General features: G+C 39.2%; 1 protein-coding gene across 2 annotated transcripts; it reads right to left on the bottom strand.

Moving 5' to 3' along the window:
• Positions 1 to 3,984: 3,984 nt before the first annotated feature.
• Positions 3,985 to 15,049, bottom strand: LOC113471446 (histone deacetylase HDT2-like). 2 transcript variants are annotated; one of them, XM_026830594.1, is made up of 3 exons: positions 14,818 to 15,049; positions 12,076 to 12,422; positions 3,985 to 4,362 (listed from the first exon to the last, which is right to left on the bottom strand). In XM_026830594.1, the coding sequence occupies exons 2-3, from the start codon at positions 12,382 to 12,384 to the stop codon at positions 4,273 to 4,275; spliced, it is 399 nt and encodes a 132-aa protein (XP_026686395.1). In that variant the 5' UTR covers positions 12,385 to 12,422; positions 14,818 to 15,049; the 3' UTR covers positions 3,985 to 4,272. The 2 variants fall into 2 exon arrangements, 1 of the variants encoding a protein (XP_026686395.1); XR_003394141.1 differs by lacking the exons at positions 12,076 to 12,422; positions 14,818 to 15,049 and adding an exon at positions 14,123 to 14,304.
• Between the last annotated feature and the right edge of the window lie 3,262 nt (positions 15,050 to 18,311).

Below are 18,311 nucleotides of genomic sequence, written 5' to 3'. Positions count from 1 at the left end.
CCGTAGTTTATTCGATCGTAGTTAAAGAAAATCAGTACCTATGTGCCTACCTAATTTGTTTAATATTCACTTTATTATTATTATTGATTTGATTTTACTTACATGTAATGATTTAAAATCAAGACTAGAATTTTCTGGTGAGAATCGATTTCTCTGGTCACCTTTAGATCCAAACTCCAACGCGCTGACCACTCCCGAACCCGGGTCTCCCGCGTGCAAGGTGAGCGCAGTGACCACTACGCCATGGGAGCTGACGTTAAATCATATAAGAAGGAAGAAAATGAGGACAGGAAAAGGAGGAGAACGAAGAGAAGGAGTAATTTGTACGAAGATGAAAAAGAGGAAAGCTATTTTATAAATATAAAAGTCATTTCAGGTACAGGTAACCCCCACTAGTAGCCTTTCAACGTTTTGACCTTTGTAAATTATTATACAGGGTTGCCAGAATGAAGTTTTAACTTTCGGGCCCTTGATATTATTAGCAGGGAGACACAATCCATGGAAAAACGGACACAGCCACCAATTTATACTCACTGTACGACCTAGTAAAGTAATAATACTCGTATGTTCCTCAATGTCAGGTAGTCCAAAAAATGGTACTCAATTTTAAATTACCCAATTGATGTTTTTGCTGATTTCTTAGATAATTTGAGCGCTTTTAAATCTAAAGTTCTAAACATTTGTCACCACCCGCAAAAAGTTATCAACGAAATCCAGCTCCATCCACCCTGTACGAACAATTTCAACTCGCTTTCCTCACACGCAAAAAAAAAAAAAAAAAAAAAAAAAAAAAAACCGGTGCGAAATAGGAAAGAAAATGGACAGGAAGGGAGGAAAAATAAATCCTAATAGAAATAATGAGAAAAAAAGAAAATTAGTGCTTGAACAAAACGGAGGAACGAGGGACGCGTGAAGGCAGTAAAAAGTAAATAGGAAATTCAAGGAATAGTTGAGGAGGAGGAGAAGGAGGAAGAGGAGAATAAGGAGGAGGAGAAGGAGGGAGGTGAGTCGGAATAAAAGGAGGTGAGGGCGAATAGGCTGTAAAGGTAAATAGCAAAGTCAAGGAGTAATGAGAACTAATGAAAAGGCAAAAGGCTGATTAGAAAATAAACGATGGACTGAGGAGGAGGAGAAGAAGAAAATGGGAAGACTCGAGAGGAGGAGGAGATGAAAGAGGAAAGAAGTGGAATGTGAAGAGATGAAGTTAAGGAGGAGATGGAAGAGAACAGAAATATGGAGAGAGGAGAGAAGAAGGGGAAGGTAAACGAAAGAAAATGAGGAGTGACGATGGAAAGAAAAGGAGGAGGAAGAGGAAGAAGAAGAAGAAGAAAAATCTTGGAAAAAAATTCCTCCAACCCTCTCCCCATCTCTCCTAAACTTCATCCCTCTTCCTGGAAATCTCCCACCCCTCTCTCCTACCTTCACCTCCTCTCCTGGAAATCTTTCCATCTATTTATAATCCCGTTCAACTTTCCTCGAAATATGGAGAGAGGAGAGAAGAAGGGGAAGGTAAACGAAAGAAAATGAGGAGTGACGATGGAAAGAAAAGGAGGAGGAAGAGGAAGGAGAGGAAGAAGAAGAAGAAAAAAAGAAGAAAAAAGAAGAAGAAGGTGTGAGAAAAGGAGAAAATATGTGTGAGACACGGAGAAATGTGTAAACAAAAAAGGGAAAAGAGAAGTTTGAGTAAAGAGGAAGGAAGAAATGAAGGACGAAGGAAATAGGAGAAATCGTAGACTGTAAAATATACCTACCTACTTTACCTACCTTTCACATTCGGTACATTAGGCCAGCCACTCACTATCAGGTCAACCTGTAAGTGAGTGACTGGCCTTAGGTTTAATGATTACAATTTTCTTAGAAATCCAATCAACAACTCTTGACTTGTCATTCGGTATCATGAAAGGGAGGTAGGTATCTTAAGATTGTGAAGATATTAAAGGTTAAGTTAAGCCAGGTAGGTAGATAGATATTAGGATAGGCAGAGTTCAGAGAAGTAGGTAGATAGATAATTATGTTGATAGGTAGAGTTCAGAGTGGTATATGTATGATTAGGAAAGTAGAATAGGGTAAGATAGGCCGCCGCATAGGGTAAGGGCGTAAAGGATAAGGACTTTCCTCTTCCTCCTTCTTAAAGAAATGAGCAGACATCCAGGCTTAGTTTCGAGAATAAATAAACAAAGAGGATTTGATTTACTTTTTATAGAATTCAGACTAAGCTTTACTTTTTTTTTATTTTTTCTTCTTCTTTTTTTAAAGGAAAACAGATGTAAAGCTGTAAATAATTCGTGTTGTGTTTTGTAAAGGTATTGTGTTCTTGGTTCTTGTTAGTTCCCTTACAATTGACAAACTGTCTTTTTAATGATGTAAAACAAATAGGAAGTCAATGGAACCCGAGATGTGATAAGTGCCACGGTATAACACTTTGTGGTGTGCGGTGCGTTTGTAAAGTGCATTATATAATAAAAAAATAATAAATAAATGGGTGAGCCTTTATTGAATTTCCTAACAAAAAAACAATGTCTCCTTTTTTTTATCAGGTCTTGCCAATAGATATTATTAATAGCATTCTGTAAGCAAATGGGTAAAAATTATAAATAAATGGTCGATTCCTACGTAAAAAGTTGGGAAAAATCCAAATCTGAGGTCAAAACTCTGAAAAAAAATAACTGTAAAAGGTCGAAAATTCATTTTTTTTTCGGTGCGTTTGTAAAGTGCATTATATAATAAAAAAAATAATAAATAAATGGGTGAGCCTTTATTGAATTTCCCAACAAAAAAACAATGTCTCCTTTTTTTATCAGGTCTTGCCAATAGATATTATTATAGCATTCTGTAAACTTATTATTTTCAGAGTATTTTGATGAATGTTTTGAAAGAATCTCTTTGTTTCTTATCTTCAATTCTATTTGCATAGGTACCATTCCTACCTACATGTCACATTTTTGCTGACAAATCTTCATTTGAGAACAACGAATTCAATCTTAGCTGAAACGGTCTTATCCCTAATCGATATGCCTAAAAGAGCGGATTTGTTCAATACGTACATACTTCCAGCTATGACGTATGGTGGAGAAACCTGGAATACCACCTCTTATCCCTAAGAATAACACCTAATTGTCTCCTGAAGGGAGGAATTGTCTTGTGTTTATCATGTCAGGAGTTTTTACTAGGTGGGGGGAGAATAAAGAAGAAGAAAGGGGTCTTTCTTTCCCTCCTCTTTCTCTCTCCCCCTTTCCCTTTTCCTCTCCTATGTCTCTCCTCCTCTTCCTCCTCTACTCTTCCTAATCTCTCTCCTCCTCCTCTTCCCTCCTCCTTCTCCTACCCCTCCTCTAATCCTCCTGATCTCTCTCTTCCTCCTTCTCCTCCTTTTCCCTCTTCTCCTTCTCCTGTCCCATCTGGTGACTAGGTGACGGCTCTTGTCTCAGGTTGTCTGACAAATGTCTGCGTAAGAGAACAAAAGACTGCATCCCTGCATCCTTGACTACAGAATAATTAGTCAGAACTTTGTACCTCGAACTCTATCTACCTCCTGTTCTATTCTATTCTATTCAATAATCTATTCTATTCTAATCTACCTTGTCTTTTCTAATCTCACACAGACTTCGAAATCGAATGACCTGGCTGTCGCTTTACAGCCACTTGAAAACGGTCGGGTTGATATACAGGGTGTTCCTAAAGTAAGTGTCAAAAATTCAATTCTGAATTTTTTATGGATGACAAAATCACTGTACTATGTACTTGCATATTGTATTAAGTACTTTGGATATTTTCTCCTCCTCCTCCTTCGTCTTCTTCTTTCCTTTTTTCTTCTTCTTCCTCTTCTTCTTCTTCTTTCTTCTTCTCCTCCTACTCTTCTTCCTTCTCCTTCTACCTCTCTTTTATTTCTTCTTCTGCCTTCTTTTTATTCGCCTTCTCCTTGACCTTCTAATTCGTTCCCTTACAATTGACAAACTGTCTTTTTAATGATGTAAAACAAATAGGAAGTCAATGGAACCGTCCTAAAAGTGTATATGTGACTTCTTATTTGGACCCAAATTTCACACACAAAAAGCCCAATCTAATGCTTAGGTGTAGGGGCAAACAGCCCTGAAGGTTGGTTAAGCTTCTACGAAGATGGACCCAAATCGGATGATTTTGGGTTCTTGGAGGCAACTTTGATTCCCCCTACAAACTTGAATTATTTCTTCTCATCCTCTTTTCCATTCTCCTCCAAATCCTCACTACTCTCATTGTTTTCATTTTCATAGATGCCAGGTAGTTCTCATACTCTTCTTAATACGCTTTATAATCTTCATCTTCATCTTCATCGGTATCATCCTCATCATCCTCATCATAGTCATCTTCTGGTTCAATGAATGTCACCTTTAACATTTGAAGATTGAAGGAGATTAGATTCCAAAATTTAAATGATAATGATTAGGGGTGCAATTGTCCTACATACTGGACTCCGCACACAGGAATTTCGTCAGAAAAGACCCCCATTTCAATGTAATGGATGAGAATTGATGGCTGGTGTTGGGATGGTTAATGAAGGATGATACAAGCTTCTGAATTTTTTATGGATGACAAAATCACTGTACTATGTACTTGCATATTGTATTAAGTACTTTGGATATTTTCTCCTCCTCCTCCTCCTTCGTCTTCTTCTTTCCTTTTTTCTTCTTCTTCCTTCTTCTTCTCCTCCTACTCTTCTTCCTTCTCCTTCTGCCTTTCTTTTAATTCTTCTTCTGCCTTCTTTTTATTCTCCTTCTCCTTGACCTTCTAATTCTTCTTCTCCTTCTCTTCCTCCTCCGACTTCTTCTTCTTTTTCTTTTTCCTTTTCTTGTTCGCTTTCCGTTTCACATCCTGTAGGCGGGTTGACTTTCAGTATTGGAAACTCAAGAGTTCCTCATTTCGCTTCCAAGTCAACTTGTCAAGAGAGTGACTGAAATTTCACATATCCCTCTCACTTCTCAAAGAAGTCACTTGAAAACTTTGAATTTTCAGCTTCCAATGAAGCCTTTTAATTACCTACGCTCATATTCAAATCTAGAGGGTATATCTAGAATCTAGATACTACATACTAGATGGGTTCTCCTATTAATTATTATTTTACCTACTTGGCCAGGTATTTGTTCTTGAGGTGCCTACCCGGTTCGGATATTGACTATCATTAGGGCCCTATTTAGGTTGGGGGCCGGAGGGGCCCGGGCCCCCTACCTGTGGACTAAACTATGAAAATTTGGAGCTAAATCTTCCGGCGTCCATCCATTCCCCAAAAATTTTCCCAGGGTCAAAGTTGCCTCGCAAAAAAAAAGGGATTTTTTTATCCTTTGATTCAGAGATATTGTGCTGACTCGTTGAAAATTCCGGGAACAAAAACAATAAAAGTCTTTCCAAACACACAATAGTACAGATATAGGTATTGTTTGCCCCCGCCCGAAATTATTTATTTTTCCCGACTCTGATATGTGATAGACATTTTATTTACCTTTGTGGCTTAGCCTGTTCAGTCCCAGAGTGCCTGAAGAGGTCACCGAATATGAGAGACGATGGTTCGCTGGTTCGAGTAGTGGCGGGCCAAGTAGTCAGTCTCCCCTAAGGGGGATAGGGCGATACTTGGGTGGTGTACTGATCAAGATGCTTGCTTTGATAAATAATCAGGAGGTCTTGGGTTCAATCTCGGCCGAGGTATAGAATTTTAGACTTGACAAGGCTATAGGGGTTTTTCGTCGCTTTTAACAACTGAAGTGTTCTCACGACGCGACGGAGGTACTAGGGAATGGAAAAGCCAGCAGATCATGCGCCGTTTTCCCCGGTCCTCACTGTACAGAAATTTTACACAGTTAAACATACATACATACATGGGGGATAGGGCGATACTTGGGTGGTGTACTGATCAAGATGCTTGCTTTGATAAATAATCAGGAGGTCTTGGGTTCAATCTCGGCCGAAGTATAGAATTTTAGACTTGACAAGGCTATAGGGGTTTTTCGTCGCTTTTAACAACTGAAGTGTCCTCACGACGCGACGGAGGTACTAGGGAATGGAAAAGCCAGCAGATCATGCGCAGTTTTCCCCGGTCCTAACTGTACAGAAATTTTACACAGTTATACTTACACGGAAGATTTTTCTTGTGATCGGATTGTTGGCGTTGCCCAGATGGTCATGCATTTGAATACCAACCATGACGGGCCACAATGCTTCAGTTATCTCTTGGAAAGTGGTGCATTCAATGTGCGATCGCCGCTGGCACCTCTTACACTGAAGAGGGTCAGGAGTTCATTTTGATTTCCACATAATTATCCAGGCGGAAATATTGTTGACTTAAAACGTAACCGTTTCGTCTTTTTTTTTTTCTCCAATAAAACACGGAGAATATAAAAAAGTTTTGGATTTTGAGAAGCAGAAAAGTTTATTAAAATAAAAAAATAGGGGTTTTTCGTCGCTTTTAACAACTGAAGTGTTCTCACGACGCGACGGAGGTACTAGGGAATGGAAAAGCCAGCAGATCATGCGCAGTTTTCCCCGGTCCTCACAGTACAGAAATTTTACACAGTTATACATACATGGAAGATTTTTCTCGTGATCGGATTGTTGGCGTTGCCCAGATGGTCATGCATTTGAATACCAACCATGACGGGCCACAATGCTTCAGTTGTTTCTTGGAAAGTGGTGCATTCAATGTGCTTTCGCCGCTGGCACCTCTTACACTGAAGAGGGTCAGGAGTTCATTTTGATTTCCACATAATTATCCAGGCGGAAATATTGTTGACTTAAAACGTAACCGTTTCGTCTTTTTTTTTTTCTCCAATAAAACACGGAGAATATAAAAAAGTTTTGGATTTTGAGAAGCAGAAAAGTTTATTAAAATAAAATCTCGTACAATATCCCTTGCTCTCATAGATAGAACAGATTTTTATCTGTTTATAAACTATCTATCTCTGGAAGAAATTCTTCTATCCATTCTGCTAATCCACAAGACGGACCTCATTCCGCTCCTCTGAGGGGCAGCTGGGACCCAAAATGTCTTTTGGTCCCCCTGGCCTGTCACTATGATGACTGGAAGCATCCAGAACGCATAGGTACCAAAAGAAGAAGATTTGATTGATTGATTGATTTGAATTTTCTCATTTATATTTGATAGTTAGATGTAATAAAAATAAAATCTCCTAAGCTAAGCCTAACTTCTGCGGAGATTGCTTTCTCTCTATGATCTAAATTCTAAATACAATTTTATAACTATAACCTTCTTTTAAACAAGCAGAAGCTTCTTTTAAACAAACAGAAGAAGAAGCAGCAGCAGCAGCAGCAGCAGAAGAAGAACATATCGAGACGATAGTTTCATTTCCAGACGGTATTTTCGCTTTCATTTCGTGGAGGCGATAGTTATGCGAATGGATAGGATATTATACTTACTCGTGAAAATCCCGCTTGAAAAATGGCAGAAAATAAATATTCGGTAGATAGTGGGTAAGAGAAGCTCTAAACGCATTTCCGACAAAATCAAGGGGGTGCGGGACGTATAGGGGGGAATTTAGGGGGAGCGAAAAAAAAAAGAGAGGCCTTTGAAGTTGGTGAAATGATAAATTGTATTAAATGCTGTAACTGCATGGCTTACGGCTCTTGAAACGAATTGGACATTGACAACAACGGCACTCCAATTGCCTGCCACGGCCTGAAAAGTTGAATTACGGACAGACTTCTGATGTTAAGCAACGTCGAACGTAATGTGTAGTATGATGGGTGACCGTCTGAGCCTGTTATCTTCACTCTCATATAAGTAAAAATTAGAAATACCTAAATAAAAACTTATCTATGCCGGTAGTCGTTAGGCTCATACATTCATAATCAGTCTACACAGCCGCCGCGAAAAAAAAGGACTCGAAATTCTCATTACTATAGGTACCTGCATTACTTACCATGTACGACTTTGCCGCCTCTACTACTTCTCGTTATACCCTGGGTTGCCTCCTCTAATTTTCGGAGCGCTAAACTTCCCGGGGAAACATTTTCGCACATGGCAGACGAAAAAGGCCTCCCTCCCTCCATCCAAGTGTTCAAAAAGGATGGTTTTATTTCTCATTGCACAAGATTAAAGGGAAACTTAAACCCGAGAGTTTTACATCTCCACCGAAACAGAAAAAAAAGGTTCTCTGGCAAAGGCGCAAAGGTGTTCTTATATAAATTATATTATTCCAATTTCAATTCCAAAAGGAGCTGGAAAAGTGTAAAAAAAAGTAGAAAGTAAAATGATTGCTCTAGTTCTCTGGCAAAGGCGCAAAGGTGTTCTTATATAAATTATATTATTCCAATTTCAATTCCAAAAGGAGCTGGAAAAGTGTAAAAAAAGTAGAAAGTAAAATGATTGCTCTGCCTTGGACTTTTTTTTCCGCCCTTTTGGGTTTTTATTCATATTATATCACTGGAAATTTCAATTATTATTCTTTTTTCTCTCGTGTTTCTCTCCTCCCTTTCAACGTTTTGACCTTTGTAAATTATTATACAGGGTTGCCAGAATGAAGTTTTAACTTTCGGGCCCTTGATATTATTAGTAGGGGTTTTTATTCATATTTTATCATTGGAAATTTCAATTATTATTCTTTTTTCTCTCGTGTTTCTCTCCTTGAGATGGTCCTTAGTCCTTTTTATGTACCTTCGTTTTCTTTCATGGTACCTTTTCTTCCATGACTAAAATTATGTGTAAATCCTTTCAACGTTTTGACCTTTGTAAATTATTATACAGGGTTGCCAGAATGAAGTTTTAACTTTCGGGCCCTTGATATTATTAGTAGGGAGACACAATCCATGGAAAAATGGATAAAGGGAGACACAATCCATGGAAAAACGAACACAGCCACCAATTCATACTCACTGTACGAACTAGTAAAGTAATAATACTCGTATGTTCCTCAATGTCAGGTAGTCCAAAAAATGGTACTCAATTTTATTCTCTCCTTGAGATGGTCCTTAGTCCTTTTTGTGTACCTTCGTTTTCTTTCATGGTACCTTTTCTTCCATGACTAAAATTATGTGTAAACTGGATAGGTAACCCCACTTGAGAAAGACTGAAAACTGCCTGGGAAAGATAACAAGGCAGCCCAGGCATTTGCAGAGGCCGTTTTATCCGAAGTTTCCAAAGACCATGGAGATTATTATCAATGTTTTTGATCCAAGAAAAACAAGGATCATTCGGCCATGAATAAAACGTGTCGTGAAGAGATGGAAAACTTCCCATTTATGGGCAGAGTTCACTAAAATCCTTCCTCCAAGATTGAAAAGAAATAAAATTGAAGCGGAATATATCTAAGGTATGTAGATGTACCTATACACTCCTAATACCTATACTTACATAGGTACACAGTGAAGAGATGGAAAACTTCCCATTTATGGGCAGAGTTCACTAAAATCCTTCCTCCAAGATTGAAAAGAAATAAAATTGAAGCGGAATGTATCTAAGATATGTAGATGTACCTATACACTCCTAATACCTATACTTACCTAGGTACACAGTAGGTAAATAAATAAAAGGAGGATATTTTAAATAAATATAAGGAGGATATTTTTTTTCCGCATCCTCATCTTTTCTGATTCTGCTCCTCCTCCTCCTCCTTGTTCTTTTTCTCCTTCCTCTTCTTCTCCTCCTCCTCCTTTTTCTTCTTCTTCTCCTTCCTCTTCTTCTTCTCCTCCTCCTTCTTTAGGTACACAGTAGGTAAATAAATAAATATAAGGAGGATATTTTTTTTCCGCATCCTCATCTTTTCTGATTCTGCTCCTCCTCCTCCTCCTCCGCCTCCTTGTTCTTTTTCTCCTTCCTCTTCTTATCCTCCTCCTCCTTTTTCTTCTTCTTCTCCTTCCTCTTCTTCTTCTTTAGGTACACAGTAGGTAAATAAATAAATATAAGGAGGATATTTTTTTTCCGCATCCTCATCTTTTCTGATTCTGCTCCTCCTCCTCCTTTTTCTTCTTCTTCTCCTTCTTCTTCTTCTCCTCCTCCTCCTTCTTCTTCTTTTCTTTTTCACCTCGTAACCCGAATCCCAATAGTCTCAATCCCAGGACTCAAGACTTTACACTTACTCTGTTCTGACATTTGACACATGGTACAGGGATTTTTATTCTATTCCTTATCTCTCTCTTCCTCCTCTCCCCTTTTTCATCCCCCTTATTGAACCTCTGTGTGTTCCTTCTCCTCTCCTCAACTTCGTCTCCTCCAAGATTCCTTTTTCTTCTCCTTTTCTCCTTGCCTCCCTTCTTTTTTACAGGGATTTTTATTCTATTCCTTATCTCTCTCTTCCTCCTCTCCCCTTTTTCATCCCCCTTATTGAACCTCTGTGTGTTCCTTCTCCCTCTCCTCAACTTCGTCTCCTCCAAGATTCCTTTTTCTTTTCTTCTCCTTTTCTTCCTTCTTTTTTCCCCTCTTCTGTTTCTTACCTTCTCCTTCTTCTTCTGTATTTTTCCCTTTTCTTTCCCTCCTCCATTTCCTTCATGTTTCCTCCTGTCTGTCTATTTCTTACCTTTCCCTTTCTCCTCCTTTTCCTCTTCCTCCTTCTTAAAGAAATGAGCAGACATCCAGGCTTAGTTTCGAGAATAAATAAACAAAGAGGATTTGATTTACTTTTTTATAGAATTCAGACTAAGCTTTACTTCTTCTTCTTCTTCTTCTTTTGGCTCTTGTCTCAGGTTGTCTGACAAATGTCTGCGTAAGAGAACAAAAGACTGCATCCCTGCATCCTTGACTACAGAATAATTAGTCAAAACTTTGTACCTCGAACTCTATCTACCTCCTGTTCTATTCTATTTCTTCTTTTTTTTTTTTAAGGAAAACAGATGTAAAGCTGTAAATAATTCGTGTTGTGTTTTGTAAAGGTATTGTGTTCTTGGTTCTTCTTAGTTCCCTTAGGGAACTAATTCCCTTACAATTGACAAACTGTCTTTTTAATGATGTAAAACAAATAGGAAGTCAATGGAACCGTCCTAAAAGTGTATATGTGACTTTTTATTTGGACCCAAATTTCACACACAAAAAGCCCAATCTAATGCTTAGGTGTAGGGGCAAACAGCCCTGAAGGCTTCTACGAATATGGACCCAAATCGGATGATTTTGGGTTCTTGGAGGCAACTTTGATTTTGGACCCAAATTTCACACACAAAAAGCCCAATCTAATGCTTAGGTGTAGGGGCAAACAGCCCTGAAGGTTGGTTAAGCTTCTACGAATATGGACCCAAATCGGATGATTTTGGGTTCTAGGAGGCAACTTTGATTCCCTCCTACAAACTTGAATTATTTCTTCTCATCCTCTTTTTCATTCTCCTCCAAATCCTCACTACTCTCATTGTTTTCATTTTCATATGCCAGGAGTTTTTGCGTTGCTTTTTGGGCTGCTTCTCTGTGACTTTTTTGGGTTGCTTATTTCTGACTCTTTCGATTGCTCTTTTTTTGCGAACGGTGAGGATCTAACGTGACTTTTCCTCAGTTGACAGTGTTACAATCCAATTTCGTTGGGTGTCTGCACATTTCGTTCACTTGGGTTGAATTTAGAGAAAAAGTGGGTCTAATTTTTAATGCATACCTTCTTTTATTGATATCGTGTAATGCGTGTTGTTTTGGCCTTTCTTCTCTTTTTCTTTCCTATCAATGCACCGCTGTGACTGTGGTGTGAAATTACTGTGCTAAGTATTGGAAAGTACTGTGAGTAATGCACTTTGGTGTTTATGATGAGAGCTCCAGGCATGAAAAACAAATGATGGGTACTCCCAATTAATAGGCAGAGCATTTGATATGTTGGTCACCCTTCCATTATACTAACCATGCTATGGTCTTGTCGTCCCGAAATCGAAGAGAGAAGGAAGACAGGATAGGAGAAAGCCAGCCGTTCCGAGAACGAACGATCAGGATAAAATCCGCCCCGGGCGGGAATCGAACCCGCGGCCTAGCGCTTACAAGGCAGACGCACTACCAACTAAGCTAACTAGGCTGGCTGTGGCCTGTGTAAATCAAATGGTTGAAAGAAAACCCTTGACACTGTGTTAACTGGTTAACACTCAGCGGTAAGATCGGCCATAAATGAGTTAACTCAACTACTGCTCAGTGCTTACCTTCTTTTCACCATCTTCCTCTTCCTCTCCCTCTTCTCCTTCTTCGTTTTCCTCTTCGCTGTTTTCGCCTTCCTTATCTCTCTGACCTTTCAAGGCCGCCCACAAGGCATCTTGGCGGCTCAACCATCGGACCACATAGTAAACGCCGCTTAGAATGGCAGCAATGAAGAAGATTTGAAAGAGGCAGGTGCACCAATTATAGTCACTGACTGGATATTGGACAGTGGTGATGTACTCTGTACCGGTGTTGAACACTATGACTCGTACCTTGGTTCCTGGAGCTATCGGGGGAAGGTCCTCCACCGCCATGGTGGCTTTATTTGGGTTGCTTCCCTATAACTTTTTGGGTTCTCTAGAATCCCTAGATGATCTTGGAATTATGTAATGTATGTGCACACATTGTATACGTACTTACCCTACCTACTGCCTACAACGTCCATCAGAGTGTTACGGTAATTGATTTATGGTAGGTTTAAAACGTATAGGTACCTACCAGCTGTTGGTTGAACAGCAGATCCGAAATTAGCCTATCCGAAAAAAACAGCTGTTAATTATCTAATTGAATCATGTGAACCGCACGGATGGCCAGGACCACAATCTGATTTTAAACTTGGGTTAAGTTATGGCTTAAAAACTTACCAGCTGTGTGGTTGAACAGCAGCTCCGAAATTAGGCTATCCGGAAAAAAACAGCTGTTCATTATCTAATTGAATCCTGTGAACCAAGACCCCACGGATGGCCAGGACCACAATCTGATTTTAAACTTGGGTTAACTTAAACTCGTTGGATCAAGTCAATCTGATTGGTTAATTTTAAACTTTGGGTCAAAGTTTAGCGAATCAGATGTCAGAACCAAGTTCTAGTTCTCAGTTCCAATTGCGGACATTGCGGTCCTCTTTTACCTCTCAATCATTCATCAATTTTCAACCTTTCCCCAATTTTGGTTATCCGAGCCAAATTGTTTTATAAAATAGAAAACCTCCACCAAATAAAAGCATTTTCTCCTTCCACCGTGCTTCAGGAACTCGATGAGCAAATAATTTGGATGTTGGAAAAGTATTTGAGCGCCAAAAATCACGAACCAAGACCCCACGGATGGCCAGGACCACAATCTGATTTTAAACTTGGGTTAAGTTAAACTCGTTGGATCAAGTCAATCTGATTGGCTAATTTTAAACTTTGGGTCAAAGTTTAGCGAATCAGATGTCAGAACCAAGTTCTAGTTCTCAGTCCCAATTGCGGACATTGCGGTCCTCTTTTACCTCTCAATCATTCATCAATTTTCAACTTTCCCCGATTTTGATTATCCGAGCCAAATTATTTTATAAAATAGAAAACCTCCACCAAACAAAAGCATTATCTCCTTCCACCGTGCTTCAGGAACTCGATGAGCAAATAATTTGTATGTTGAAAAAGTATTTGAGCGCCAAAAATCAGATTTTATTAAAATAAAACTTTGAGAGATAGATGGAAGCTTTGCGACCTGCAGCATTGGAGAGACATCAACAATCGCTGAAATCACGGGTCCATCAAGAGATCAAGAGAAAATGACCCTAGGACCTATTCGGCCATCAAAGACTCTTCAGAGGGCTTTCATACTGGCTTGTCTGGCCTGTGAAAAATGATTGACTTGAAAGACCTTGACACTATGTTAATGCTCAGTAAATCCGCCCCGGGCGGGAATCGAACCCGCGGCCTAGCGCTTACAAGGCAGACGCACTACCAACTAAGCTAACTAGGCTGGCTGTGGCCTGTGTAAATCAAATGGTTGAAAGAAAACCCTTGACACTGTGTTAACTGGTTAACACGCAGCGGTAAGATCGGCCATAAATGAGTTAACTCAACTACTGCTCAGTGCTTAGTGCTTACCTTCTTTTCACCATCTTCCTCTTCCTCCCCCTCTTCTCCTTCTTCGTTTTCCTCTTCGCGAGTTAACTCAACTACTGCTCAGTGCTTACCTTCTTTTCACTATCTTCCTCTTCCTCTCCCTCTTCTCCTTCTTCGTTTTCCTCTTCGTGAGTTAACTCAACTACTGCTCAGTGCTTACCTTCTTTTCACTATCTTCCTCTTCCTCTCCCTCTTCTCCTTCTTCGTTTTCCTCTTCGCTGTTTTCGCCTTCCTTATCTCTTTGACCTTTCAAGGCCGCCCACAAGGCATCTTGGCGGCTCAACCATCGGACCACATAGTAAACGCCGCTTAGAATGGCAGCAATGAAGAAGATTTGAAAGAGGCAGGTGCACTCTTTAAGGGTTGGAAAGCTTCCAAAAATCAATTAAAACCGGATGTATAGGTACGATTTTTCGAAATCGTTTCCGATTCTTGGACCCCCCCGTGCAACTTGTCATCAAGTCCTAGTAGTCACCCCATCTCCCCTCACCCCTGCCTAGGGGGGGAGGGATGTCCAGGTGGCAACATTGGTCTAATTAAAACAAATTACCCATGTGTGATGGAAAAAAAACAAATATTTTTTTAGGGTTGTAGTAAATTTACCGTTATAGGGTTGTCAAGACGGCCAGAAAACCCCTATATGATCTTAGAATAATGTACCTAATGTATGAATTGTGATGTACATATGAGTATACCCTACCTACTACCTACAAATGACTGGATATTGGACAGTGGTGATGTACTCTGTACCGGTGTTGAACACTATGACTCGTACCTTGTGTCCTGGAGCTATCGGGGGAAGGTCCTCCATCGCCATGGTGGCTTTATTTGGGTTGCTTCCCTATAACTTTCTGGGTTGTTTCTCTATGTCTCTTTAGAGTGCTTCTTTATTTTGGGTTGCTTCCCTGTAACTTTTCGAGTTGTTTTTCTATGTCTCTTTAGATTGCTTCTTTATTTTGGATTTCTCCTTTATGACTTTTCAGATTTCTTCTGTATGGCTTTTACGATTGCTTCTTTAGGAGTTTTTGCGTTGCTTCTTTATGACTTTTTGGGTAGTTTCTTTCTGACTTTTTTTGATTTCTTCTGTATGACTCCAAAAGGTAGGAGTATTTTCTTGCAATTTAGACCTATGATTCTTCTTTCACTTTGCCATTTTCCCAATTTCATTTGGAGTCGGCAAATGCTCCTCAAACGGAATTCAGTTAAAAGTTGGGTGGCGGATTCGATTCCCGCCCGGGGTGTTTAAAGTTTTAAACAGATTAAGGTTCGTTCAAGGAAGGCTTTTTTCTCTCTTAGCTTTCGGGATAGTAAGACCTCCTTTGTTACTTACAGTTCCCTCTATCAAACCTCTTCTGAAGAAAGGACCTCCAACCAAAAGGTAGGAGTATTTTCTTGCAATTTAGACCTATGATTCTTCTTTCACTTTGCCATTTTCCCAATTTCATTTGGAGTCGGCAAAACGCTCCTCAGGGATACTGATGCTCCTCAGGGTTAATTCCGATGTTTAATTAGTCGATGTTTAAAATGGGTTCTAATTCTGGACCTCCAAAAAGGAAGGAGTATTTTCTTGCAATTGAGGAATCAAAAATCAAACAATAATCAAGATTCTTCTTTCACTTTGCCATTTCCCCAATTTCATTTGGAGTCGGCGTTTGGGATACCAATGCTCCTCAGGGTTAATTCCGATGTTTAATTAGTCGATGTTTAAAATGGGTTCTAATTCGAAACATGGGAAGAATATTTTGTGTCAGAGTTCTTACTACTCATTATGTTCTCTGTCTTGCTTTTTTAATTGTTTCTTGTATGTTTGATTTATTTAATTGAATCATTTGGTAGCCCAGCACTACTCCCAGAAGTACCAGACAGTTGTCTCAGAAATGAATAGCTTGGGATCGAGTAAAAGTTGATCTTTCAAATTTCAATTAGTAAAGAGGTGTTCAGTAAATACCATCTGATTGGTTTTTTCGAATTTGATTCATTTTGAACTTCTTCAATTTTATCATTTTTCGATCTAGAATTCTAGATTGATACCTTGGACCTCACCGGTCAGGGCTAAATAGGCTAACATTGATATCAATATTGTGATGGAACTAATCTGATCCAATCTAAATAAATATTCCTGTATGTAAAATTTATCTCATTTGAATCATTTCCTTCCAATCCAATACAGGATGCCTGTACTTAGAGGATAGGAAGTTTTCTTTGGTTTTGTAAATTATAAATAAATAAAAACTAATGTAGATATTAAATAACTTAAAGTGGTCAAGATGGTTGTCTGGTAATTAGGAGGGCGTGGGTTCAATTCCAGCGATAGTATATAGCGTAGGTATGGAATTTCAACCTCAACATTGTTTAAGAATCTGACCACAATCTGTAATAGTAGTACATAATAGCCTTTTAGCATATACTACTGGGGTAAAGGGAATATTTAACTCTCTTTGAGCACTAGGTACCTATTTTTAATAAGCTCTACTTAAAATATTATTACTTCTAATCGGTACCTACCTTAATACCTTACCTTACCCTAATTTATAGGAATTGATATCAATATTGTGATGGATCTAATCTGATCCAATCTAAATAAATATTGCTGTATGTAAAATTTATCTCATCTAAAGTGCTGTTCTGTCTGACTGTTAAAGGTTAACGGGGAGTAGACTATAGCGACTGACTGAGGAACTATAAACAGTGGAAGAACAGTCCAATCTAAATAAATATTGCTGTATGTAAAATTTATCTCATCTAAAGTGCTGTTGTGTCTGACTGTTAAAGGTTAACCGGGGAGTAGACTATAGCGACTGACTGTGGAACTATAAACAGTGGAAGAACAGCGAGTAGAATAGCGACTGACTGTGAAACTATAAACAGTGGAAGAACAGCTTATCTACTCGTAATAATAAAGCTAGATAAATAGCTAATTACAGCTGGATTACTAAAGGCTAGGGCCTGTAACCAGTCATAAAGCTAGATAAATAGCTAATTTCAGCTGGATAAAGAGCTGACAGCTAAGAAATAGCTAATTACAGCTGGATTACTAAAGGCTAGGGCCTGTAACCAGTCCAGCTACTGGCCTCATGTAAACACCACTGGCGTTATAAAGCTAGATAAATAGCTAATTTCAGCTGGATAAAGAGCTGACAGCTAAGAAATAGCTAATTACAGCTGGATTACTAAAGGCTAGGCCTGTAACCAGTTGAGTAGAATAGCGACTGACTGTGAAACTATAAACAGTGGAAGAACAGCTTATCTACTCGTAATAATAAAGCTAGATAAATAGCTAATTTCAGCTGGACAAAGAGCTGACAGCTAAGAAATAGCTAATTACAGCTGGATTACTAAAGGCTAGGACCTGCAACCAGTCCAGCTACTGGCCTCATGTAAACACCACTGGCGTTCAGTAACATTCCATTCCAGTTAGCCAAATCAATTAGATTTGTAGCTGTACAGAAATGCATTTTGTCCACCTGGATTGGCGTCTCCACTAATAACCTTTGAAAATAGGTTATTAGTGGTGATGCCTATGTCACTTTTTATCTGAGGAAGCATTCTGTCCCATCAGATCAGCACATCGCTTTCTCAAGTGCTTTTTTTCCGGCTGTACAGAAATGCATTTTGTCCACCTGGATTGGCGTCTCCACTAATAACCTTTGAAAATAGGTTATTAGTGGAGATACTGGAGATGCCTATGTCACTTTTTATCTGAGGAAGCATTCTGTCCCATCAGATCAGCACATCGCTTTCTCAAGTGCTTTTTTTCCGTCGCTCATCATCGCTGGTGTTGAAAGCTGTAGGAGAGCTTTCTCTAAGAGTCTCACTTGTATCATTAAATCAGTGTCGACTTTACACGTTGAAGTGGGGAGAACTTGCTGGGACATCACTGCCATACGATCAAGAAGACTCTTCTTGAATCTTGTAATTTTGCACTATTTCTCTCTCTCTCTCTGCATACCAAATTTCACTTTTTCCGCCGCTCATCATCGCTGGTGTTGAAAGCTGTAGGAGAGCTTTCTCTAAGAGTCTCACTTGTATCATTAAATCAGTGTCGACTCTACACGTTGAAGTGGGGAGAACTTGCTGGGACATCACTGCCATACGATCAAGAAGACTCTTCTTGTAATTTTGCACAATCTCTCTCTGCATACCAAATTTCACGCATCTTACTTTAACACAACACCAGAAACATAAAGATTTCTTTCAAACCTTCAAGAAGTACGAAGATTTCTTCTAAAGCTTCATTTGAAGACAGCACACCAAAGACACTGGTAGCAAAGTCTCTTTGAATGGCGATCTACGACGGTTATTCTCTTATGGGTGTCAAAGAAGGTGTGATAAGATATTATGGGTCCAGC

Source organism: Diaphorina citri, unplaced genomic scaffold, assembly GCF_000475195.1.
Source record: "Diaphorina citri unplaced genomic scaffold, Diaci psyllid genome assembly version 1.1 scaffold2442, whole genome shotgun sequence".
NCBI lineage: Eukaryota > Metazoa > Arthropoda > Insecta > Hemiptera > Psyllidae > Diaphorina > Diaphorina citri.
Note: the sequence above shows the minus strand (reverse complement) of the source record. Positions and strands in the feature narration are given on the sequence as shown.

Bases quoted from the DNA above. Each gene is read 5' to 3' on its own strand.
- LOC113471446 (XM_026830594.1), bottom strand. From the start codon at position 12,384: ATGGCGGTGGAGGACCTTCCCCCGATAGCTCCAGGAACCAAGGTACGA. The intron at 4,363-12,075 runs GTAAGCACTGAG...CAAATGTTAAAG, and splicing joins AGGAAGATGGTGAAAAGAAG to GTGACATTCATTGAACCAGA.